This window comes from Crinia signifera, chromosome 4 (genome assembly GCF_055691185.1).
Source record: "Crinia signifera chromosome 4, ASM5569118v1, whole genome shotgun sequence".
NCBI classification, from domain to species: domain Eukaryota; kingdom Metazoa; phylum Chordata; class Amphibia; order Anura; family Myobatrachidae; genus Crinia; species Crinia signifera.
The window spans coordinates 209,213,786-209,240,247 of NC_139220.1; the positions used below are offsets into that span (position 1 = coordinate 209,213,786).

The 26,462-nt window shown below is 43.1% G+C and overlaps 2 protein-coding genes across 4 annotated transcripts in view; both read left to right on the top strand.

Annotated features, from left to right (window-relative positions):
• Positions 1–1,154, top strand: part of SCAMP2 (secretory carrier membrane protein 2) — a 30,129-nt gene extending 28,975 nt beyond the window's left edge. Inside the window, exon 9 of the mRNA XM_083183655.1 lies at positions 90–1,154. Within this exon, the coding sequence (XP_083039781.1) occupies positions 90–236 (147 nt within the window). The 3' untranslated portion in view covers positions 237–1,154. The remainder of the gene's footprint in view (positions 1–89) is intronic.
• Positions 1,155–9,599: 8,445 nt separating this feature from the next.
• Positions 9,600–26,462, top strand: part of ULK3 (unc-51 like kinase 3) — a 32,117-nt gene continuing 15,254 nt past the window's right edge. Inside the window, exons 1-8 of one of the 3 annotated variants that reach the window (XM_083183664.1) lie at positions 9,600–9,861; positions 10,300–10,440; positions 13,234–13,354; positions 13,900–14,004; positions 14,929–15,072; positions 15,392–15,474; positions 16,857–17,012; positions 17,173–17,278. In XM_083183664.1, the coding sequence (XP_083039790.1) occupies positions 9,766–9,861; positions 10,300–10,440; positions 13,234–13,354; positions 13,900–14,004; positions 14,929–15,072; positions 15,392–15,474; positions 16,857–17,012; positions 17,173–17,278 (952 nt within the window). In that variant the 5' untranslated portion in view covers positions 9,600–9,765. The remainder of the gene's footprint in view (positions 9,862–10,299; positions 10,441–13,233; positions 13,355–13,899; positions 14,005–14,928; positions 15,073–15,391; positions 15,475–16,856; positions 17,013–17,172; positions 17,279–26,462) is intronic. The other 2 variants (XM_083183663.1, XM_083183662.1) reach the window with 2 other exon arrangements.

A 26,462-nucleotide genomic window follows, 5' to 3' on the forward strand; every position in this document is an offset into this window, starting at 1 on the left:
AAGCTCCGAAGGATGAGAGACAATTGTAAATGACTAATATTTTTTTTTATTGACATTCAGCTCATGTGTCACTCTTTCCCATTGGACAGGTTCACTCGATGTACCGCAGAACGGGTGCAAGCTTCCAGAGGGCACAAGAGGAGTTCTCACAGGGCATTCTTGCCAACCGCGGCGTCCAGAATGCTGCAGCTGGTGCTGCCAGTGCGGCTGCTAGGGGGGCGTTCCAAGACAACTGAAGCTCTATATTCCATTACTTTTCCTACTCTTCCTCCTTCTCGTCCTTCTCCAGAGAGGAAATTATTTGCTTCTCAAAAGCAATTGCCTCTGGTGGCAGATTCCAGCACTCCACGGTTATTCCCTTTCCACCAAGAGACTATATATACATAAAATTTTTTGAACACGATGAACTAATTTTGTTGCTTTTCTTGATCTTTTCAATGGGCTGAAATGTTTTTTTTTTGTGATTTGTACTTTTTATTCAGTGGGATAGGTTATTGAAAAAGTGGTAAATGACTGATCTTTTTCAGATTTCTGTGTAAAAACTCACTGACATGCAGCTTTGTGAATAATCCAGTAATGAACTGCTTTAGCTGTCATTTGCTGTACAGTATATTGACTCAACTCTGAGATGTAAAATATGTAGATTTCTATTTACTCCTCCTGTATATTTTCCCTGATATTGTATTTCTGTGTATTTGCTGGAATGCTGCAGCAGCCATTTTAAGTACCAGTGTTACTTTTACAGTGGGAACTACAAGATGGTGGATATACAATTTCAGATGTGTTCAAACAGCTCAACTTGGCCTTCTAATAAATAATACTGCTTGTGCATTTAAAGACACAGCTCAATTACAAATACTGCAGCAAAATCTACCTTTTATTACTCCAGTAAAAAATGTGGTAACACAATTGTCATGAATTTACCAGGCCTCATTCGTGGTGCAAAACAATGGTGACAAAATTCAGGCCTGAGTAATGGGGGTTTTTTTTTAGTTATTTTTTTTTTTTTATGTAGAAACTTGAAACCAGTTAATTAATATGACTGTTCTGTGATATACAGACTGACTGCACCAGCTTTGTATAATGTTAACTTTCATTGCCTTGCAGAGCTTAGTAAGTGAAAATCTAAATAAACCTCTTTTCTACAATTTGAATGGATCATTTAATAATTTTTTTTGTGATCAGAGAGTCCTGTTCTTAGCAAATTTGTCGTCACACAGTAGGTTCCCAAATGTTTATGAATCACAATGCCCTAGCGTTTCAGAAGTTTCTTGTTGAGAAATTGAAAAAATATAATATACTAAAAAGTAAATAGTGTTCATCTATCAACCTTAGGCCCAATTATGTGGTGAGGGACCAGATTTACTTCTGTTTGTCTACATATTTTATGATTGGCTGCCACCAGCACTGGTTTGGCCTGTTATGTTGAATATAAATATTTTGAATTGGTCCTGCACCCCCTGCAAGTGTCCCAAGGCACCCCAGGGTGCCACCACACACCATTTGTGAGCCACTGTCCTACAATATAACTTATTTTCCAGAGCTCTACCCCATCCCTTTCTGGAGGGTAATGTTTGTGTTTTACAGTGAATGGCAGCTATAAGATAATGGGACTTTCATTATCAAACAGGGCTCCATGTGGCCACTTGACTGTTTGTCACTGTCAAAGCACTGCTGCATTTCTCAGTGGAAAAATAGCGATTAGCACTTGCATACAGAGGATGAACAATCTATATAAAGGTGGATAACTGTGTCTAGAATAGCTGATAATCAGGCTCCACTGCAGCAGCCAGGCCATGTTTTTTTTTTTTTTTTTTTACAATATGTTCCATATAAAATAGTATTTCCTAAGCAGTCACTGTCTATGTAGTACAGCAGTCTTCCCTGTTTAACAGCTGAAGAAAAAATGTCCCATATACATTATACAATCACGGTATTGGAGGCTGCAGGGTGCATAAACACTTGCCATTGGTGGAGCATGCCCAGTCTAATGCCGGGAAGCTTCTGAGCACCCACTCAAACGCTGCCCAGCTGTTCCCTATCCAGGGCTGTGCGCTGCATAACGGTCAGCGTTAACGATGTGCAGCCACACCACTTCCGCCCGACCACCTTCCGGCAGTAACACCGGGGCGCCCCCTCATCCGGCCCTGCCTCCCACTTTAGGTAGCAACTCCGGGCCCACAACGCCGAACACCCTCTGTCTGCCGCACCGATCGGATGCCGCTCCCACAGTCCGCTTTGCTGCTCCCAGCTGCACCATGTGAGTATGTGCGGGGCGGCCTGTTTGTGGGGGGGAGGGCGGTCTGTTTTTTTATTTATTTATTAGGGAGGCCAATCCAGGGATCCGGGATTGAAAATATGCCCCGGGGTCGGCATCCCTAATTGTAAAGTCCCTTTTTTGCCATTACAAAGAACTTGATCGCAAAATCATTTCCACTGCATTTCAGCCCTGCCACAAAAGGACCAGCTGACAATATGTCAGTGATTTTATCGTTAACACAAGTGTGAGTGTTGACAATGACAAGGCTGGAGATCACTTTGTCATGCTGATTGAATTAGAATAACAGTCTGGAAACTTTGAAATGAAGGTGTTGCTTGAAATTCTTATTCTTCCTCTGTTAACCATGCAAGGAAACACATTAAGTTATCATTTCTTTGCACAATAGGTGCCTCACAAGCAAGGAGATTTCTGCTAGTAAAATTGCACTTCACTCAACCATTTATTAGATCATCAAGAACTTTAAGGAGAGAGGTTGTGAAGAAGGATTCGTGGCGCCCAAGAGTGCCATGATTGTCTCCTAGAGTTGATTCAGTTGCGGGATCGGGGCACCACCAGTGCAGAGCTTGCTCTGGAATGGTAACAGGCAGATGTGAGTGCATCTGTATGCAGTGAGGCAAAGACTTTTGGAGGATGCCTGGTGTCAAGAAGGGCAGCAAAGAAGCAACTCCTTTCCATGATAAACATCAGGGACAGACTTATATTCTGCAAAAGGTACAGGTATTGGAATAGTGAAGACTGGGGTAATGTCATTTTCTCTGATAAATCCCCTTTCAGATTGTTTGTTTTGGAAAAATGCTTGTCCGGAGAAGAAGTGAGCGCTACCATCAGTCCTGTGTCATGCCAATAGTAAAGCATCCTGAAACCATTCATGTGTTGGGTTGCTTCCCATCCAAAGAATTGAGCTCAGTCACAATTTTGCCTAAGAACACCGACATGAATACAGAATAGTACCGAAACATCTAAGAGCAACTTCTCCCAACCACCCAAGAACAGTTTGGTGACGAACAATGCACTTTCCAGCATGATGGAGCACCTTGCCATAAGGTAAAAGGGTACTTGGTAGTTTCAAGGTGCCCGATATATCGGCCGATATATCGATGCGATCCAAAGCTATTTTTTTACCTGTTCATAACCCCACTATCCACTATGCATGGAATTGATTTTGATTAGTGGGGGGAGTGCAGAGAGCCACCGAGCCCGAAGCGTGGCGAGCGGACGCGGATTACTGCGCTCGCCACACTATATAAAATCAACTCCATGCGTAGTGGATAGTGGGGTTATGAACAGGTAAAAAATCGATTTGGATCGCATCTATATATCGGCCGATATCGCATCCCATATATAGGTCGCCGTGAAACAACACAAGTACCAGTAAAAGTGATAACTAATTGGCACAGGGAACAAAACATTGGAATTTTGGGTCAATGGCCAGGAAACTCCCAAAACCTTAATCCAATTGAGAACTTGTGGTCAACCCTCAAGAGGCGTATGGAAACGCAAAACCCCACAAATTCTGACAAATTCCAAGCATTGATTAGGCAAGATGGGTGGCCATCATTCAGTATGTGGCAGAGAAGATGATTGACAGCATGCCAGGATGAATTGCAGAGGGCTTGAAAAAGAAGGGTCACCCCTGCAAATATGGACTTTTTGCATACATGAAATGCAATTGTCAATAAAAGCCTTTGGCAATTATGAAATGCTTGCAATTTTACATCGGTATACCATAGTAAAATCTGACATAAATAGTCCAAAAACACTGAAGCAGCAAAATTTGAAAACCAATACTTGTTATTCTCAAAACTTTTGACCATGGCTATAGTATTAGACCAATATAATGCATGCAATCCAATAAGAGGAAATTAAGTTTTGTCTGTAATATTTGAATTAACTCATTCTATTTAATATCTGATTCCCACTTGTTGCAGCAGTGATGTCCAAAATAGGGAAATCGAAACGGTCTACTGTGCATGTGGTTTTCACAATTCTTTATACGTGTAACTAGTATGAATTTGTAAGTTGCCATTTTGGAATTTTTGTGGAAATTCCAAGTTCTTGGGGAAAATAAATGTTTAGGTTTTCATCAGTGTTGGTCAGATTTTAGCATCTACCATTCAACGTTTCTGGTAAATGGCCTGCTGCTGACTGCTCTAATTTATGGGACCATTCTGCTGGGAGACGTATACTCTACCTCATCAGCAGGGGTGTGGTATAGGGGTCTGACAGTCGGGATCCCGACAGTCATTATCGCGACGTCGGGATCCCGACTGGCCGGACCCAGACAGCATGGCGAGCGCAACAAAGCCCCTTGTGGGCACGGTGGCTCGCTACGCTCACCACCTGTTCTATTCTACCTCTATGGGGGTCGTGGACCCCTACGAGGTAAAATAGCCGACGACCATCAGGAACCCGTCTGTCGGTGTTTTGACAGTTGGGATCCCACCGTCGGGTGAATGCCTGTTGGGATCCCGACTGTCGGGACGCCGTCCGGCACCCATTAGCAGTCTCTCATTCCCTAACAGAAGGATCACTGATCAGGGAACCTGTGGCTATTTTGTTAGCTCCTGATACTTGATAGGACGTTGCACACCCTGACAGGTGTCTTTTACACTAGTATACTAATATCCCTTTCCTACATTGGATGAGTGGACCATGTATCATGTGTACACCCGGAATTGCCTGTCCTGATTGACATCTTATGAAAATATACCTGTTTATTTTCTACTATATTGTTGCTTTCATTTAACAGTACCAATCACAGAGATCTATTTTTTTTTTTTAAATGGCCAGTATAGTCTGTGATGCAAATTATTAATCACCAAAAGCTCAATATTATAGTTATCTGTTTTTTTGTTTTGTTTTGTTTTTTAGCTCTTATTATATTGTATGTATAATATTGATCTAAGATTATGTATACTTCTATGTAAGATATGTGTAATATAACCAATAATATTTTCTACCTCACACAGCTGTATGTGTGGAGTTTATCTTGCTGTCTGTTTGATTGTTGCTTATCACTCCTTGGGCTTGTTTTTTCTCATTCTGCTGTTTAACGTCCCTTTTCTCGCTCAGAGACACATGATACTGATCTGGAATAGTGTCTAGCATATGGAGAATCATGAGTCATAGATGCCTGTACAAGTGTTAAAGCGATCATTGATATTTGTATATGTTTTTATATTGAAGCTAAAGTCAGAGTTTGTAAAGACTACTACCTAAACCAACAATGACTTCAACAAAACTGGTGAAAACAATAGTTTAACTGTCTATGTAGACTGCGATCGAGGGTGATGGTGAAGGCTGAATTCCACAGTACATATAAAACACTTCCTGCTGGCAATCAACAAAGTACATAGACACGTCACCTCTGCACTTTGGTCAATGGTCACATGTACTGATGTACACACAATCAGATGCACGCAAGTGGCACACCTATTATTATTGTTATTTTTTAAAATATATTTTATTATACTGAAAAAGATTGTGTCACAGGGCCAGATTCTCTAAGCTTCAAAAGTGATAAAATGGAGAGTGATAAACAGCTAGCCAATCAGCTCCTGTCTGACATTTTTCAAACACAGTCTGTGACATGGCAGGTAGGAGCTGATTGACTGGCTGTTTATCACTCTCCATTTTATCAATTTTGAAACTTAGAGAATCTGGTCAATAGTCTCAGGCTCAGATTGGTGAATACCAGGCTGGGGATTGACTAGACCTAATACAGGGGTGCTGGATCTTCCCATGTCATAGGATTTTGCCAGTGACCCCTTCAATTGGCATATGGGCTTCGTTGCTATGAATACGCCAGTTATGGTCCCCTGATTAGGTTCCCCGCATGGTGCTGGTAACCTCCGACATGGTGAACTCAGACATTCTCGTGGTCGTCATAGCCGGGTCAACACTAGAAGTCAGGAACTGGTACAAGGTAGCAAACGTGGAAGAGTGAGGTACATGTCACAGGAAGCGGTACAACCAGGAGCAGGCAGAAGAATGGTCACAAGACTAGCTGAGGTCATGCATGAGATATCACAGATGCAGTACACAGGGCGCCTACAGTAGAATATTCACTAGGATAGCCGAGGTCAGGAACTGGTAAGCTGGAGTATCGATGAGTACACAAGGATGAGAATAGCTGGGATCATACACCATAAACAGGATTCAGGACAAGACACAAGTAACACTAGAGCAGATTCGTGAACCTATACTCTGTAAGGGAATGACTGCAGAAAGTGCCTTGTATAGAAAGCTAAGGAGTTACAGATGTCAGACACGGGGCAAGAGTCTCACAGGTGTCTAAATCAGACAAAGCTGAGTATACCTCACACAGGTTCTGCAATCAGTCAGCAATGCTCATGCTACACAAGACTGAATGGCAGCATGGAGCAGAGCTAAACTAGCACCCCCCCCCTTCCCCCTCCTCCCCAAAAGACCAGACACTAGGAAGCCCCTCCTGTGGTAAGATACTCGAAGACCCCTCCTGGTGCAAGACACTACAAAGCTCCTCTTCTTGGAGCACAATACTTGGAAGCCCCACCTTGGGCAAGACACTTGGAAGCTCTTCCTGGAGCACAATACTTGGAAGCCCCTCCTGGGGCACAACATTTGAAAGCCCTCCTGAGGCAAGACACTAGAATGCTCCTCTTCTTGGAGCACAATACTTAGAAAGCCCCTCCTTGGGCAAGACACTAGGAAGCTCCTCCTGGACCACAATATTTGGAAGCCCCTTCCAGGGCACAACACTGGAAAGCCACTCCCAGGGCAATATGCTAGGAAGCCCCTCCTGGGGCACAATACTTAGAAGCCCCTCTGGTACAAGACACTAGGAGGCTCCTCCTAGGGGCTTACGCCCGTGCACCCCCCCTCCTGGTGTTGGACAGAAACTGTACAGTTCTTTACCAAAAAGATCTTGGTCCTAGGACGCTAGCTGTAACTACAGGTCTCCCTCTGGATGATCCCCAAGCACTGAGACTGTCGGTATAGATTAACTCATCAGTTGGAAACTGATGGAGGAACAACCTTTTTCTCTCCTGGAGAAGGAGTTTTGATTGAGTGAAAGGCCAATAGCCTTGTTGCAGTGATGTACATGGACACAGATGTTTTGACCTTGACAGCTGTGTACGGTATTGGTAAGGCCTAATTACCAATGGCTCACTAAAGATTTTCCCAAGTACACTTTTTATATTTAGACCTTATTCAGTTAAGTGATATGATTGGTCTGGTTCCTTTACCTGCATTGCACACATGGAAACACAACAGTTTATTAGGATCCTGTAGCATTTAAAGTCTAGTTTGTCATTAATGTCAAGTTTTTCAGACCAACTTTCCTCCAACCATCCAACTAGTTGCTTGGATGGAATCAAAATATGGTAGTGGATGTGAGCAAATGTAATATTTACTTCAGAAATTTGGTCCCAAAATCTGGAAAAGGACAATAACTGTCGCTCAGACACGGTACTGTAGTTGAACCAGCTTGATTTAAAAAATTTGACTGCTTCCATCCAGTACCATATTTTTATTCCATCCAAGCAACTAGTTGGATGGTTGGAGGAAAGTTGGTCAAATGTGTGGCCAGCATAAGTCAAGTGGGAGTTTTCCTATGAAGTTACCCTAAGAGATCCTATTTGTAATCTACAAGACTGCTTTTTCAGAGCTAATCCTAAAAATAAAAAATAATATTTGGCATACATAAAGATATGTACACATGCGTTTCTCAGGAATATAACCTCTGCTACCATCTTTATTTTCTTAACAAGAGCCATCAACTGTAAGGGCTTGGTAGAAGTATGAATTTACGATCAAAATTAAGCTGGGTACATACTATATACTGGCCAGTCTGCGATCTGCAATGGATTTCAATGACCAGTGTCAGACCAGGACATTAAGAGCCCACCCGGGAGTAGAGTGGTTGGGGCCCATGCTTAAAGGGTATGTCCAGTTCCAACAGGGAGAGCCAACCCCCACAGAAGCTCTGACAGACATGAAATCATGTAACTGTCCTTATAATACAGTAACTAATTATCAGTTTAGTGCAGAGTTCGACAACCTGACATTAGAATAAAGGTTGTTGCCCTCAGGCAATGGGGCCCACCAGGGATTTCTAGTATGCCCCGGGGGGCCATCGTATCCTGGATGATAATCTTATAGTATGCATCCCCCAAACCACTTAGTTTATTGTTTGATGAACTGTGTGTTAACATCTTCCCATGTTATGTGATGCATCAGATGGGATGGAACAATCTACAATGTCGTTCGGTAATATTAATACTGTAACAATATACTGCACACAAAATTACATTGTTGGAAGTCATTATTGTAGATTGATAAAATGTATAATGTGTTAGCATTATAAATTGAATTCTGGAGACATCAGCAGTGATGCTGCTGATATCTCTAGATTTTTTTTATATTGCTTGACACGCCAAGAATTTGGAGGCCTAGCAGATAGCAGAGGAGTCTCACAGATCTATACTTCACATGTCAGCATGCTTTAGCCAGGGGTTAAAGTGAGGGGGGACATTTTAACCTCCACATTGGCCCTGCACAGTAATTCTAACAGAAAAACATTCTAGTTTTGTCATCCCTGTCGTCTAGTTCTGGTTAGAAGTAACCACATGCGTAGGGCCTGACTTAAGGGAAACCTGGGTGCATTGATGTGGCTGTTGTGCATACCGGGATACGCCCCAGACAGTTACCTGTGGTATTTATTATAACCCTGGACTTGAAAAAGGAGTCTGTAATCTCCCTGATGACAGGTGTCACAGGCAACCCCACTGAATGGGGCACTCCATGGCCGCGGACAGATGAGAGGCGCACTACAAGCTCCAGAGTGCCAGAGATCGCTGCAATGGAGCATGCCGGGGTCTGGGGTTTACCTAATCCCAACTCATGAAGAAAGAGCTGCGTACAAAAGCGCGCAAATTCAGAGGGTTCCAGGGGGGGTGTGAGATGTGTTTCGCTACAATAATACATTGGCAACTCACGCCCTTTATCTGCAACTGGATTCACCACAGTGTTGGCATTTTGAATGGAAAAAATATATAATGTATACATATTTACAGTCAAGTGATTTTTTGGTTTTTCATAACTAGTTTTCTTTAATAGCATTAGCTGCAAAGCAACTGTTTTAATATTTGTAGTAGAACAAAGTTCTTACCTTTAAAAATATACTAAAAACCTTTCCTGTCTACCATTTCGAGATTAACTAGAAATTAAGTACAATAAACCTGAAAGCTACATTTTATTTATTAGAGAAACTCTGCTTTCCACCACTAGATGGCGAACGTCTTGTTATGTTAGCTTCCACGGTGTGGTAATGGGCGCTTCCTGTTCCTTCCTGTATCAACAAGGAAGTTTGGCAGCAGCTGCAGTGGGAGTCAGGCAGTGTGACAGCTCCTCCATAACATCTCACCATGCCAGGATGGCTTCCTATACAGTGACCAGTCAGCGTGCTACATAGGACACGCGCAGCTTGTACATGGCACATAATGGCAGGCTGGGCTCCACCTCGGCTGGATAACTTTATACTGACTGACAAACTGGGCAGCGGCACCTATGCCACCGTCTATAAGGCCTACAGGAAGGTAAATCTGCTCAGCCCAGCAGGAACAGAACAACATAAGACGCTTAGTGCTGTGGGTGTGGTGCTTGGTTGGGGTTTGATCTCCCTATAGTCTTTGCCTAATCCTGTTCTTATAATTTCTCCAAAAAATATCCCCTAAACGGCTTTAAATAATGTCTATAGTAACTATCCAGATGTTTGTTGTCTGCTATCCACTCCCTATAGCATGTTACATTAATAAATCATTCCATGACCTTCATTTATCTTAAAACATTGCATCCGCTGCTTCATTTACCCTATGCTGTGACTGTCTCTGGCTGCCTCTGAATAAAACATATGCAATTTTCTTAGGCTTCATTAGAGAAATCTAAACCATTCCACAAAGTAATCTTAGTTAGTTGTTATCATCATTCCAGTGTATATGATGTACCCTAATGCTTTTTCCTCTTCAAAATGTTAGCAGAGCACGCGTGAGGTTGTGGCCATTAAATGTGTCAGCAAGAAAAGTCTGAACAAAGTATCTGTGGAGAACCTGCTGACAGAAATTGAGATCTTGAAAACTGTCCATCATCCACATATCCTCGAGCTGAAAGACTTCCAGGTCAGAGTTCATGAATATGTACACACACACCTCAAAAAAATAAAGGGAACACTAACATAACACATATGTTATGAATGAATATGATATGATATGAATGAATGAATGAATGAAATATTCTTATTAAATACTTTGGCCCTTATTCTGATCGGTGCGGCCGGATCCGAATATGCGGCCAGCACCGTGCGTCCTAAACCCCTTCCATACGGATCGCCAACTCCGTCCGTACGCGGTAAGAAGCTGTCCGAACGGACCGCACGTGTATTTCTTATGAATACACCTCCTCCATCATTCGATGGTCGCAGAACATCGAATGCAGGGCCGAGTGGTCCGCCAGCTCCCGCAACCTCAGACCACACGGGCATTTCTCCGTGCAAAAGCAGGGATCTGGGCGGGCAGCTGACATCCGGCAATGTCATATGTCCGCCCCCTACACGTGCGTCATGGCCGCATTACCATACGTACGCCCAGCGTTTGCATGGGAACGCCCATGAAACGCGGGGTGTAAACATATTGTAATGAGCCCAAACAGCCCTTCACACCCCTCTCCACCCCCTGTTCGTAGTGTACACATTTCATGCGGAATGCGGCCGTGCGTCCCGCTCGCACATGCGCAGAGACGCCTCTGCACATGCGCAGACACAAAACATCGGCGGCACGAACGCACGCGGATATTACCGCACCAACCAGAATAAGGGCCTTTGTTCTTTACATATTTGAATGTGCGGACAACAAAATCATACAAAAATGATCAATGAAAATCAAATTTATTAACCTATGGTTGTCTGGATTTGGAGTCCCACTCAAAATTAAAGTCGAAAAACACACTACAGGCTGATCCAACTTTGAATGTAATGTCCTTAAAGCAAGTCAAAATGAGGCTCAGTAGTGCTTGTGACCTCCACGTGCCTGTATGACCTCACTACAATGCCTGGGCATGCTCCTGATGAGGTGGCGGATGGTCTCCTGAGGGATCTCCTTCCAGACCCTGGTCTAAAGTATCCGCCAACTTATGGACAGTCTGTGGTGCAACGTGGCATTGGTGGATGGAGCGAGACGATGTCCCAGATGTGCTCAATTGGATTCAGGTCTGGGGAACGGGCGGGCCAGTCCATAGCATCAATGCCTTTGTCTTGCAGGAACTGCTGACACACTCCAGCCACATGAGGTCTTGCATTAGGAGGATCCCAGGGCCAACTGCACCAGCATATGTTCTCACAATGGATCTGAGGATCTCACCTTGGTACCTAATGGCAGTCAGGCTACCTCTGACAAGCACATGGAGGGCTATGCGGCCCCCCAAAGAAATGTAACCCCACACCATTACTGACCCACTGCCAAACCGGTCATGCTGGAGGATGTTGCAGGCAGCAGAACATTCTCCTTGGTGTCTCCAGACTCTTTCACGTCTGTCACATGTGCTCAGTTGAACCTGCTTTCATCTGTGAAGAGCACAGGATGCCAGTGGCGAATTTGCCAGTCTTGGTGTTCTCTGGAAAATGTCAAAAGTCCTGCACGCTGTTGGGCTGTAAGCACAACCCCCACCTGTGGACGTCGGGCCCTCATACCACCTTCATGCAGTCGTTTGAGTAGACACATGCATATTTGTGGCCTGGTGGAGGTCATTTTGCAGGGCTCTGGCAGCGCTCCTCCTGTTCCTCCTTGCACAAAGGCGGAGGTATCGGTCCTGCTGCTGGGTTGTTGCCCACCTACAGCCTCCTCCATGTCTCCTGATATACTGGTCTGTCTCCTGGTAGCGCCTCCATGCTCTGGACACTACGCTGACAGACACAGCAAACCTTCTTGCCACAGCTCGTATTGATGTGCCATCCTGGATGAGCTGCCCCACCTGAGCCATTTGTGGGGGTTGTAGACTCAGTCTCATGCTACCACTAGAGTGACAGCACCGCAGCTTTCAAAAGTGACCAAAACATCAGCCAGAAAGCATAGGAGCTGAGAAGTGGTCTGTGGTCACCACCTGCAGAATAACTGGGGGTGTCTTACTAATTGCCTATAATTTCCACCTGTTGTCTATTCCATTTGCACAACAGCATGCAAAATTGATTGTCAATCAGTGTTGCTTCCTAAGTGGACAGTTTGATATCACAGAAGTGTGATTGACTTGGAGTTACATTGTGTTGTTTAAGTTTTCCCTTTTTATTTTTTTTGTGACTAAATCCTCCAGTTCACCATTTCTGCAGGAGTTTTTCTCTTGTTTTTTAGTCCAAAGGTCTAACACTTATACCTTATGAATATGTAACTATTGGGTGCCCTCGCTGTAAATCCGATATATGCAGGATTTATAAATAAAGAATTACACTGTGCAGCTGTAAATTCTACATTTCAGTTTTAGGCTAAACCTTCATAATTCCTGATAAAGGTTTAGTCCAGTGGTTCCCAAACTGTGTGCCGTTGCTCCCTGGGGTGCCTCAGGACACATGCAGGGGTGCCGCGGCTTGGTGGTGCAGGACCAACTCAAATTATTAATGGTTAATTATTTATGAGCAAAACCAGAGCTGGTGGCTGCCAATGATAGAATGTGTGCAAACAGAAACAAATCCTGCCCTTTACCACATAACTGCTGCTAAGAATCGCATATAAACCCAATCGAAATATTTTTTTTTGGACCTAGGGGTGCCGTGAAAAAAATTCTGATTCTCTAGGGTGCCCTGAATCAAAAAAGATTGGGAACCACTGGTTTAGTCTAATAAACAGAAATCATTCTATCTGTCTATCTATCTGTCTATCTATCTATCTAATGTTGTCATCCTCATTTAGATAAATGTTATATTTTAGTGGGACCGGGATTACATATTCCTAATCACAGAATACTGCGCAGCGGGAGACCTTTCCCGTTTTATCAGAACCCGAAGGATTCTGCCAGAGAAAGTTGCCCAAATCTTCCTGCAACAACTCGGTGGGTAGTTCTCCTGTTTGCAATCTTCCTATTTTATAGCCATCATCCTCTCCCTCATTTACAGGACCACTTCTGCTTTATTGGCTTTCTCACTTGTCATTAAGTATCTTTGTGACTTGCACACGTGCTGACTGTCTTTGTGCTTTTTAGTCACGTTTCAGTCTTGTTGGCTTCTGATAACGGCTCCATTCCCTTTCTCTCTCTGTCTCTCTCTCTCTCCGTCTGTCTCTGTCTGTCTGTCTCTGTCTCTCTCTCTGTGTCTGTCTCTCTCTCTCTCTCTCTGTCTCTCTCTCTGTCTCTCTCTCTGTCTCTCTGTGTCTCTCTCTCTGTCTGTCTCTCTCTCTCTCTCTCTCTCTCTCTCTCTCTCTCTCTCTCTCTCTCTCTCTCTCTCTCTCTCTGTCTGTGTGTCTGTCTGTCTGTCTGTCTGTCTGTCTGTCTGTCTGTCTCTCTCTGTCTGTCTGTCTGTCTGTCTCTCTCTATATGCAGCTAGCAGGGAGGATCATATCTATGTAGCCTGATTATCTCTCACTTTATATATTATACAGCATGTGCGTTGAAGTTCCTGTATGAGAAAAATATTTCACATTTGGACTTGAAGCCTCAGAATATTCTCCTTTGTAGCCTGGATAGACCCCACCTCAAGTTGGCTGGTGAGTGTCAGCCTCTCTTATAAGTACTAATAGAAAGAGCAGCTGATTAAAATTATAATTTTAATGGATTATACAGTGGCTCAATTTCTACAATTTGTAAATAAATCATTGCTTTTTCATTCTGTGCTTTGTAAGTACATTTCATATGAGCTACACAGATACAGTACACCCAGCTCTGTTCCCAGGATTATTTACATTAACTCCTACAACGCAACTCCCTGATTTTCAAGGAAAGGACAAATAAGCTGTCACGAGCAGGGCCCTCTTCCCGCTATGCTTTTCCTTCTGCAATTTTCTGCCGCGCTGATACTTATTCCAGTGTCCTCTGCTGATGCAGCTATGGTTGTGTACCCTGTGCTTGTCTTCTATTGTTTTCAACTGTAAGTCATGGTTTTGCATATTTGTTTATGTACTGTAAGTGGGTGCTGCGGCTCCCTTGTTGCCCCATATAAATAAGGGATAATAATAATATAGATGATGCCTATGCCTTGTTGAAAAGCACAGAAACCTGAAGGCTAATGCTGTTTATTCAGTGAAAGTTACAGTAAATAATATATATGCCAGTAAAAGCAATTTAAATTTATTTATTGATTTATTAATTTACTGCCTTATTTAAGTCCTTAATATAGTGCATACCTCCAAACACTTGTATATGCAAAAAGGTTGTATGATAAACATCTCCTTAATGCTGTGTAGTTAAACTCAACAATACCATAGTCCTGATATCCTCATATTAGGACTATCCTATGTCCATCATACTATATAGCTGCTCTTTAGATAATACTTTGACTCCTTTATTCTGTATTCTTCACATAAAGACTTTTCATTCAGTTGTAGCTACAGACTCATTTGTTTGTGATATGAGCCCACTGAACATTAGACATGTATGTGCATGTAATGAAGCAGGATTTGTCCTCCTACCAGATTTTGGGTTTGCTCAGCACATCACCTCACAGGATGAGCCTCAGGCACTGCGAGGATCTCCACTCTATATGGCTCCGGAGATGGTGTGTAGTAGGCACTACGATGCACGGGTCGATCTCTGGTCTGTAGGGGTTATTCTGTATGGTAAGCACGCAATCCAGAAGTAATAACCATTTTATACAGTTAGATCATATATACATAGAAATTCTGCTGAAAACCGCACCTTCTAGCTGTGTCTGCTTATATTTATATCACAAGCATATTCTGTGTGGAGGGAAATGTAGACTTATAGCCCCGTACACACTAGAGGATATTGTGAAAGATATTGCTCAGAATGGGGATTGTGTGTGATATCTATCACAATATCGTTACACTCAATATTGTTAACGATGTGCGCATCCATAGCGAGGCAAAAAACATGTCTGATATTAATTGTAAATAACCATAATAATACTCATTCCAGAGGCACTGTTTGGGAGAGCACCGTTTGCATCCAGATCATTCTCGGAGCTGGAGGAGAAAATACGGAGTGTCCAGACTATTGAGGTAATAAATGAGATTTCTCTTCTGGATAAGAAAATATGAATAGTCTGAGTGGGGATAAGTCTACTGCACAATTCCCTTAGAGGAATTGCTGGCAGATTGCACTGACTGGTTACATACGGATGATCAGCATGTTGAATGCCTGTGTTCAGAATACCGACGCAAGCATCACAAAGGAGGGAATCCCACCAGGAGTCAGGTAAGTATACTTAGCCCTTCCTTCCTGCAGCCTAACACTTACCTTCTTCCTGCAGCCTAACCCTAATCCTCTCCACTAGTGCCTAACCTCCCATACCCCATCGCCTAAACCTAACCAACCTAGTCTCCCTTCTAATTGCTTTACCCTATCCCGCTCCAGCATACTTACGTTCAGCACCCCGGCAGTCGGGATTCCGACATCGGTAAACTTATTGATGCCGGCAATGGCATCCCGACTGCCGGTATGCTCAATGCACCCCGTATTGACACATGAAGCTTCATCCAAGTGTGTTTAGAATATAAGAAGCAGCTTTTACATTGAAGGCTTGTTAAAGGGTGATGCCAAACCTATGTCACTCTACTTAATCTTACGGGATAGATATCATAAGTTGCCACTATCAGGTTTGGACCTGGCGCATGCACAAGTACAGTATTATCCTGGACATAGGTTATTGGGGACCAAAGGCCACTATGTGTTAACACCATTTGAAGATGGCATTAGCTTCCTGAGTATTGTAAAGAATTTAGCAGACCCATAACACATTTATATTGGAGATATCTCCAGCGGTCCCTCCTTGTAATATCCAGGCTGGTTATTGGAAATTTCCTGCAAATAACTATGATAAATATACCGCCTAGAATTATATGTGCAGTTGTGTGGTGCTCTGTATTATTGTGAAAAACATGAAATCAGGATGTGGCTGTGGTAATTGCAAATAATGGGACACCATGAGTTAGGATTCTGATTATTTGTCCAAATACAAAACCAAACTCAAACAGTAAATGATTAATTAACATGTTATCTGGAAGCATGTAAGAGATCAAATCCTTTCCATATACCATTTACCAGAGATAAAAGCAGATTTACTCCAGTGACTGCTCCCCATGAATTATCACTTTAATGTTCCCTGTAAATTATCACAGTCAGGGCCAGCAGGCCGCAGGTAGATGAGTCAGTGTGCTGTTGTCACAAGTTATAGACTACAGGTTAGTGTAGCGGTAGCCTGTCACATTTACATATATTCACCTGTTTCTATTATAATGTTGTATACTATAATAAAACAAGTCCTGTTTTTAACATTTAAATATCAATTGTACAGAGGTTAAAATGCTCACTACTTGGCTGGCACTTTTTTTGCACTCATAGTTTTCTTTTCCTTTTACTCTCTATGGCTACTTGTCTGTAGCTCCCTACAAGACCGCGAGTCTCACCTGAATGCCGGGATCTGCTTCAGCGGCTCCTGGAGAGAGACCCGGATCAGCGCATCTCTTTTCCAGATTTCTTCAACCACTCCTTTGTGGACTTGGAGCACATGCCTTGTGCAGAGTCTCTGGAGAAGGCCGTGAGTAGCACCCCTGCCGTTATCACCCCCAAAATTTTTGTATAGCCACTTTCAGAAATTGCTATCTGATGTTTTGTTTGGTTTATATACCAGTGGTTTTCTCAGGCCACTGTGTTCCTCTCTCCATGTCCCTCCGTTGATATTTGCCTTCTGTAAACAGAAGTCGCTGGTGGTAAAGGCAGTAGAAAAAGATGGAGCAGGAGAGCACCCAGCCGCCCTCACTCTGTACTGCCGAGCCATGGAATACTTCATCCCTGCCCTGCACTGTGAGTGTTCATCTGTACTTTATGTGCACAGTAATATACTGCATGAACATGTTTTCTAGAATACATAATCTTGCTTTTAAATGAAGGGTTGCCTGGAAAATGTAATTTTCTTTTTGAAACAGTTTATTTATTTACAGTTTCTTATATAGTGCAGCAGATTCCGTTCCGTTTACAATTGTAGACAGTGATAAAACAAACTGGGTAACAACAGACAGGCTTGGAGGTAGGAGGGCCCTGCTTCAAGCTTACAATCTATAGGGACATAGGAGGGAAACACAAGGACAGGCACCAGTAATAGCATAGCAGTCCCACCAAGTTGCAAGTCCAGAAGAAAAGCTATATAATACATTAGTGCCGCAGGGGGTTATGTGTGTGGCACTTAAATATGATAGGCTTGCCTGAAGAGGTGAGTTTTCAGGGAACGCTTTCGAGTTTGGAGGCTAGTGGAGAGTCTTATTGTGCGTGAAAGAGCATTCCATAGGATGGGAGCAGCCCGATGAAATGTCAATGGGAGCTAATGATCCATGCAGAAAAGAGACACATATCTTCCTCAGAGCAGAATGGTCAAGTTGGGAGATATTTTGTGATAAGTAAAGCGATATAAGCTGGTGCAGTATGGTTAATAGCTTTAGATCTGAGTAGAATTATTTTATATTGAATGCGGTAAAATACAGGCAACCAATGGAGGGACTGGTAGAGCGGATCAGCAGACGATGAGCGTCTTGCTAGGAAGATCAGCCTAGCAGAAGCATTTATAATGGATTGCAGTGGCGAGAGTCTGTTCTTGGGAAGACCAATTAGGAGACTATTGCTATAGTCAATATGGGGTATAATGAGTGCATGGATAAGGGATTTAGTAGTGTCTTGTGTAAGATAGGGTCGTATTTTGGATACCGTTTTTTAGATGTGTGTAATATGATTTGGAGACAGTTCAGAGGCAAGGATGACCCCTAGGCAGCGAGCTTGTAGAGTAGGGTAGATTGACTAGTTGTCAACAGTTATGGAGATATCAGGATGGAAACTGTTCTTGGCTGATAGGAATATAATTAATTCCATTTTCGAAATATTGAGTTTGAGCTGGCGAGAAGACATTCAAGATGAGATGGCAGAGAGGCATTCAGAGACTCGGCCCAAAATCACTGGTGACAACTCTGGGGTTGATAGATTTGAGCATCATCTGCATACAAGTGAATCTGAAATCCAAAAGAGCTGTTTAGTTTGCCAAGCGATGAGGTATAGATTGAGAATAGCCGAGGACCCAAAACTGAGCCTTGCGGAACTACTGACAGAGGTAGTGAAGAGGAGGTAAGGTCAGAGAAGAGAAGACTGAAAGAGCGATCAGATAGGTAAGATGAGAACCAGGAAAGGGCTGTATCATTAAGACCTAGGGAGTGTAGTGTTTGTATGAGAAGAGTGTGATCAACAGTGGAGTTTTGGGAACGAAAGCCTGACTGAAGGGGTTGGGATCATTTGGTCTACAGCATGATGGTCGACAGTCATTAGGTCGACATGGGAAAATGTCGACATGGTTCTAGGTCGAAAGGTCATTAGTTCGACAGTGTCTAGGTTGACAGTCAAAAGGTCGACATGGTGTTTTTCACAGTTTTTTTACCCGAATGTAAACACAGTCAACATGGACACAGTTTAAAGTGCACCACACCCCCTCGGGCACAGTGCCTCGCTATGCTCGGCACACTATTTTATTCTTCCACCATGCCCTAGTGGATGGTAGGGCATGAAATACCAACTGTCGGCACATGTCGGCTCAAAAACTAGGACGTAGTTAGAGAGTGATATAGGCTGGTTTCACACACTCCGGCTCCTGCCGGACGGCGAAAACCCGTACGGTTGCAGCCGGATTCCGCCACTGGAAGGGATGGCTGCCAGGCTGTGGCCATCCCCTCCATGATAAACTAGTGTGTGCTGCACGGCTCCCTGGCCGTACGGGTTTTCGCCGTCCGGCAGGAGCCGGAGTGTGTAAAACCAGCCTCAGGGTCAGAATTGTGTTTTTTTCAGAATGGGAGTTATCACTGCATGGTTGAAGAGAGAATGAAAAGTACCAGTAGCAATAGAGATATTGCAGATTCTAGTTAAGGTTGGGATAAAAACAGGAGATAGAGTTTTAATGACTTGAGCAGGTATAGGATCAAGAAGAGAGGTAGTGGATTAGGAAAATACGAAGAGTGTGGGGGTGTGGTACAGGGGTCCGACAGTCGGGATCCCGACAGTCATTAGCCCGACGTCTGAATCCCAACTGGCCGGACCCAGACAGCATGGTGAGCGCAACTAAGCCCCTTGCGGGCTCGCCACGCTGCGGGCACAGTGGCTCGCTATGCTCGCCACCTATTCTATTCTCCCTCTATGGGGGTCATGGACCCCCACGAGGGAAAATAGCAGGTGGCCATCGGGCACCCGGCTGTCGGTGTTTTGACAGTCGGGATCCCAATGTCGGGTAAATGCCTGTCGGGATCCCGTCCGGCACCCAGAGTATTACTTATTTTTCACTTGTGGGCTGAAATGAAGAGAAAGTGCCATTTCATCTCGGTTGTTATCAATCTTGTCCTTTAAAGTAGGAGGCAAGTTCTTGTGCACTAATGGTAGCTTGAGGGGGAGGAGGGTACAGAAGAAACTTAAATGTGTTTAGAAAGTCGCTTAGGGTTGGTGGAATGAGAACAGATGAGAGATTGGAAGTAGGTTTGCTTGGCAGTGTCCAAAGCATTGCAATAGGAATGGTAGATAGACTTATATGTGAGGAAATCACTCATATTATGAGATTAGAATGAACTTCAAATGATGTGAAACAATGCGGAGGATGTGACCTTATGAAAGCTTACCCTATTAACAATGCGGAAACGTTGCTATAACTCATATGGCAGCCAGTGAAACCTTTGTTTAGTAAACTGTCTTGCAGCACTTACAGATAGAGTCCAGTTGCAATGGGAAGTAGGCTTATTTTCTGTACAGGAGCGGTGTACCATACACAAAAACTCCCCCAGTATGTTCTTGTGAGCTCTTCTGCATGAATAAGTAAAAATGGAACATAAAGTGTAGAATCAGTGAAGCAGACCTGTGACTAGTGGAGAAGCATCACTAGTGCCTTATTGATGTGGGGAAATACTCTGTCTGTAAAGGTTGAGGAAATACTGTAAATGTCTCTCTAAAGTTGGGTACACACTGGACGATATGTTGTCTGATTCACTATATTGGAGTAACATATCGGACGCATCCTCTAGTATGTACCCAGTATGTCACTGATGATGCACTTGCCAATGCCAGCTCCCTCTGCATGCAATATTGCCCTGGGTACACATTGTATAGTGTGTATCCAGCTTAAGAATATTGTGCAAAAGCAACTAATCTAAACACTAAAAAAAGGACATATTTACATAGAAAATAACCAAAATAGAGCAAATCTTGCTCACGGTCAATTTACTGTATATTTTTGTTAAACAGATTAAACATTCATACTAAAAATGCTTTAACTGAATTGTTAAAATATAGTAACACTTAATTAACTTATTTTTTATTTTGTTACTAAGAGTCTGTGTTATTACATATTCAATCTAATTAGAATCCTGAAAAACAGAAATGTAGGACCGGTGCAAGTTTAAGTGGCTTTATATGACCATGACAAGTTATTCTCTTGTATAACATTAACAAGTATGAATAACTAATATAGGGGGAGATGTATCAGTGCTTGGAGGAGAGTAAGTGCCAATCAATCTGTTCTGAACTGTCATTTTTCAAACACTTCCTGTAACATGCCAGTTAGGAGCTGATTAGCTGGTACTTTGGGGTAGATTTATTAAGCTCGGTGAAGTGTTAAATTGTCTGGTTTTTATCACTGGCCAATGAGCTCCTAACTGTGAAGTTACAGGCTGCGTTTGAAAAATGACAGGTAGGAGCTGATTGGCCGGTGATAAAAACCAGACACTTTATCACATCACTGAGCTTAATAAATCTGCCCCTTTATCTCTTGCTTTAATAAATCTGTCCCTTGGGGCCAGATGTATCAAGCTTCAAAATGGTAATAAAATGGAGAGTAATAAACAGCCAGTCAATCAGCTTCTACCTGCCATGTTACAGGCTGGGTTTGAAATATGAAAGGTAGGAGCTGGTTGACTGGTTGTTTATCACTCTCCATTTTATAACTTTTTTAAGCTTGCTACATCTGTCCATTAGTGAGAAATATTGGCAATAAGAATCTAGAAATACTGCACTAAAAACAGGTGAAGTGATAAATGACAAATGTTAATCATTTGCCAGAATAATGTACAAAGTAATAAAGTTTAGGGCATGTTAGTTTCTGTATGACCACAGAATGCCTGTTCAAAGTAAGTATTTTTTTTTTTTTAAATAACCTATTGATGATACCAGGGATTTATATAAGCTGCTGTAGTCATGGTTGTCTCAACTGTATTAACTCTTTGAGTGCCAAGGGAATTTGTTGCTCAAACCTTATTAACCTTTTTGAATGCCAGCGTTGCTCTGAGAGAAAAATATCCGTTAAAAATGCCAGCGCTGCTCAACAGCGACTGTTCTGGGGTGCAATATTTAACTAAACTTCAACTAATTTAATGTATACTAAAAGAACAGTCGGTGTGAGCAATACTGGATATTTTGAGGATCGCTCACAGTAACGGTGGCACTCAAAGGGTTAAATGCCATTCATGGTATATTTTTGTCTTGCATTATGGCTACACACATCTTATTTATTGTCCTTTAGCTAAGGGAACCTTTGTTGCTTTTTAATGCGATATACTGTAAACAATTCATATATTTTTTTTAAAAAAATGTAACTAAAATAAACATTTACCCTTTACAGCAGGGGTTCCCAATCTTTTTCTAATCAAGGCACCCTAGAGTATCAGAATTTTTCCAAGGCACCCCTAGGCCCCCAAAAATTTATATCATATAAAGTAGATTGTGTTTATATGTGCTTCTTAGGTCAGTTATGTGGTAAAGGGCAGGATTTGGTTCTGATTGTACACATTTTATGATTGGCAGCAACCAGCACTGGTTTTGTCCAGAAATAATTGATCATAAATAATTTGAATTGGTCATGGACAACCAACCTGAGGCACCCCTGCAAGTGTCCCGAGGCACCCCAGGGAGCCTAGGTGCACAGTTTGGGAACCACTGCTTTACAGATTAAATAAAAGTACCGGTAATTTGCCAAGGCAAGCCGGATCAACCTATGTCCCTTCTCTGTGTGAAAGGGTCCCCCGGGGGATGAAATTGATTGGCTTTGACCCTAGTCGCAACCACTTTTAAAACTCTGGGAATTTAGACCTGATTGGACCCTTTCACACACAGGTAGAGGTCCTAATATGAGGACGGTACCCAATGTGCCACGGTAATTAACTATGTATAATTACTTCTCCCGGGGCTATCCAACTAGCTCGATGCTGGCACTTATCTGGGATTTACAGCAGGGGAAACCAAATCTGCAATACATTTGCAGTTGATATTCTATTGTGGCTGCAAAAGCACACAGGTTCACAGCTTTTTGCAGATACTGACCTATATTCTGATAGCCACACATTATTATCCTCTCATTATTAAATAACTCCTCTTTAAAAAATACTTTAGCATCAAAGCAATAACTCCCTTGCCCCCATCATTTATTAACCCCCACAAAGAACCCCCTCATGGTAATTTAACCCCAGTAAAAGTTTTAGCCCATTCATTTCAATGCTTACTATGTTATTGCCGCTTACAGTAGCAGGAAACAAGTCCTGCAATGGCTCTTGTAATGTAGGGATGTCAATTCCGGGATCGGATGGGATTTGAATAGAAATGCATGCGCAGTTTGATCCCCTTCTCCTGTGCTGTGCTGAGCGCCAGCAGTGCTCAGCTCAGGCACTGTCCAGCAACAAGGTTGTGTGGCTGGACAGCTTGATAGAGGTCATGTCGCGCAGCCACACACTGGGCTTCCTCTACACCACATCTGCCTGCACTGAAGTCTCCTCGCCTCTTCCCATGCCCGACGTGTCTGCCCGGATTGGAGTCACCTCGCCTCTTCCGTACAGGGCCCAGCTGCCCGCGGCCTCCCTACTCCCGCTTTTCCCTACTCTCATGTGGCCAGGCAGCTAGGACAGGTTACAAATGCAGCAGCCACATATATCAGGAGGCCAGTCCTGGGATTGAGAGTTTCTCAATCCCGAATGCCAGTATTGAGAAAATGGCCCTGGATTGGCCTCCCTAGGCTCCACTGTGGCAATGGATCCTGCACTGCAAGGAAGACTGATAAACTAGTGTCATCAGCGTGCCCAGCTGCCCACTGCTTCTCTGCTCCTTGGTTCCTTTGCCACCAAATAATTGCACATTTAGAAAAAAGGATATAGAATTGCTTGTACTTGCTGACAAGTATTTGCCTAGCTGATTCAGTCCCTAATGAAATGTATGTAGTCCTCATTAGGGATCATTTTCCCCTAGTACTTACCAATATGTTTAACTTTTATTTATATTTCACGAGAATTCAGATGCCTATTGTATTTGTCTCTTTAAGTGTGGATGACTACCTGTTGTCACAGATAGCAGCAGTGCAGCACTGAAGAAAAATACATACACTGTATATCTGATAATCACTACTGTACGTCTTTTACCCAAGGAGAAGGGAGAGGTAACTCCGGAAATGCTTGCTTAAGCATATGCTGAGTGGGTGGTAGTTTGTTTTTAGAAATCCAGGAACCAGTCATCTACTGAAAAACAACAAACTGTTCACACTGTTTAGAGTGACCACCTGGAACTGTGCACTTAGAAGGAATGCCTTGCACGCTGTGTTTTCTTTAATATTTTAGAAAGTGCTGATTTTAATATAATACATAAACATCATTACAGTTCTGACTACTTATTACTGCATCAGATACACTCCAGTGGAAGCATCAAAAACTTGGAAAAAAGTAGAAGCTTCTATAAGTACTATCTCTACATCATTTGAAGCGCATTATCACTAGGATTATCACATTATTTAATGCAAGTACATGCAATAACATAATTGCACATGCCAATTGCATAATTCTTTTCAGGAAAAATAAGTGGACACAAGGAGTGAGAGGGGAGCAGAGCAGTGGGGTGTCCATTTGACATAAACTCACCTTGGCAAATACAGTGAGACCTGTGATGATAATTATAATTTTGTTTTTATATATTGCCAGCAGGGTTCCACAGCACCTAACAAAGTACATAGATGTGAAAACAGTGACTTACAGTACGGTATACGGTCATTGGGTCACCAGACAAGCATTAGGTCGACATGCAGGAAGGTCGATATGGGTTTTTTACTGACAGACAGTATTTCATGCCCCACATCCACTAGGGCGTGGTGGGAGAATAACATATTGTGCCCGAAGCATGGCGAGTGTAGCGAGCCGTGCGAGGGGACACGGTGGTATGTACGTTTCGGTGTCCATGTCGACACGACATCTGCTGATAGGCGTTACTTCATGCCCTACCATTCACTAGAGCATGGTTGGAGAATAAAATAGTGTGCCGAACATAGCAAGGCACCATGCCCGAAGCATGGCGAGCGTACTGAGGGGACGCGGTGCTACATTTTAGTGTTTATGTTGCCTGTGTCGACATTCGGGTAAATTTTTTTTTTTAAACCATGTCGACTTTTTCAATGTTGACCTAATGGCCCTGTCGACAAAACCCAAGGTGGCCTTTAGTCATGTCAACCTTCCTCCATGTCTACCTTAAGTCATGTCGACCTAGTGGTGTCGACCTAATGCTTGTCGACCTTGCTGGTGACCTATTGATCCATACCCTACAGTACACGACAATGCACAATGAGTGCATGCTTTATAAACACACACATAAAGACATTTAGCCATGAAGGCTTAAATACATTTTTCTTAATTTTTGATGATTTTTTTCTTTTTTAAACATCAATGCATTTTTATTGAAAATTATTATAGAAATGGGGTATGGAAAAAAAGGTACTTGTTTCTTAGTACGGCCACAATCGCGGGCATCGTGTACCTTAAAGGTACACGATGCCCGCGATGGACCCGATTTCCTTTGAAATCACGTCCATTTTGCCGGCAAAGGCAAAATCGCGGCCATTAACATTGCCCCCGACTCGACTGACGCGATGCCCGCAATTTTGCCATAGGCTTCAATGTTAAAATAATTTTTAACATTGAAATCGGGAGCATCGCGTCAGTCTTGTGCCATTATAATGGCACAAGATGAGATGGACTTGATTAAGTCCATCTCACATAGGAAACAATGTGAAATGGGCCAATATGACCCATTTCACATTGTATATGGCCCCGTCGTCACCCCACGATTGACGCAAACCCGAAGCGTGGCGAGCGCAGCGAGCCCGCGAGGGGCGGCGGTGCGCGTCCTCCGACCTTTTCATTCCCCTACTATCCACGTCGGCATGGAGTTGAGAATATAAAGTGTGGCGAGCGCAGCGAGCCACCGAGCCCGAAGCGTGGCGAGGGGACGCGTATACCTGTGAAGTAAAACGCGTCCCCTCGCGGGGCTCGCTGCGCTCGCCACGCTTCGGTAAATGATGATGATAAATGTGTGCCAGAGTAAGACCATTGTACTATTGGTGAAGATGCTGAAACAAGCATAGGGCATAAATTCTGTTTCCATTCTAAAGTTAAAATGAGTTTTCTGGATCACTTTCAGGATCAAGGGGGGAGCTGCCTGTTTCCAAAGTTGGGCTAGGGTTGCTCGGGCTGCCATTAAGATATAACCCAAAACATAACATTTGTAGATAAGGATGTATTCCAGGACTAGGTTAAGAAGAGGCAGGGAGGGGAAGGGGATAATTGAAGAGCTAATACACTGTTAATTAAATCAAAACATCTGATCAATACTTGGTCAATACCGGGCATGTCCAAAATACATGGAAAATGTTTCCCACCTCCCCACAAAATTTGGAGCATGAGGGCAAAAACACGTGTAGCCTGTCTGGTGTCAAATAGAGTCTATGGAGCAATTTAATGTGCATTTCAGTGTGATTTAAACATGTAGACATAGATCTGCAGTATGACGAAAGGAACAATTTGCTCTATTTTGTTGCATTTAAATCTATCCATTATGTGCTGGTTTGTCCGCGCTCAAGATGACCAAATGTTCGAAGGGGCTGCTGAGCTGGAGTATGTCCACGCTCCTAAACGTATTGTAAAGTAGTAATAGCTCTGCGCTCACCTTCTTTTAT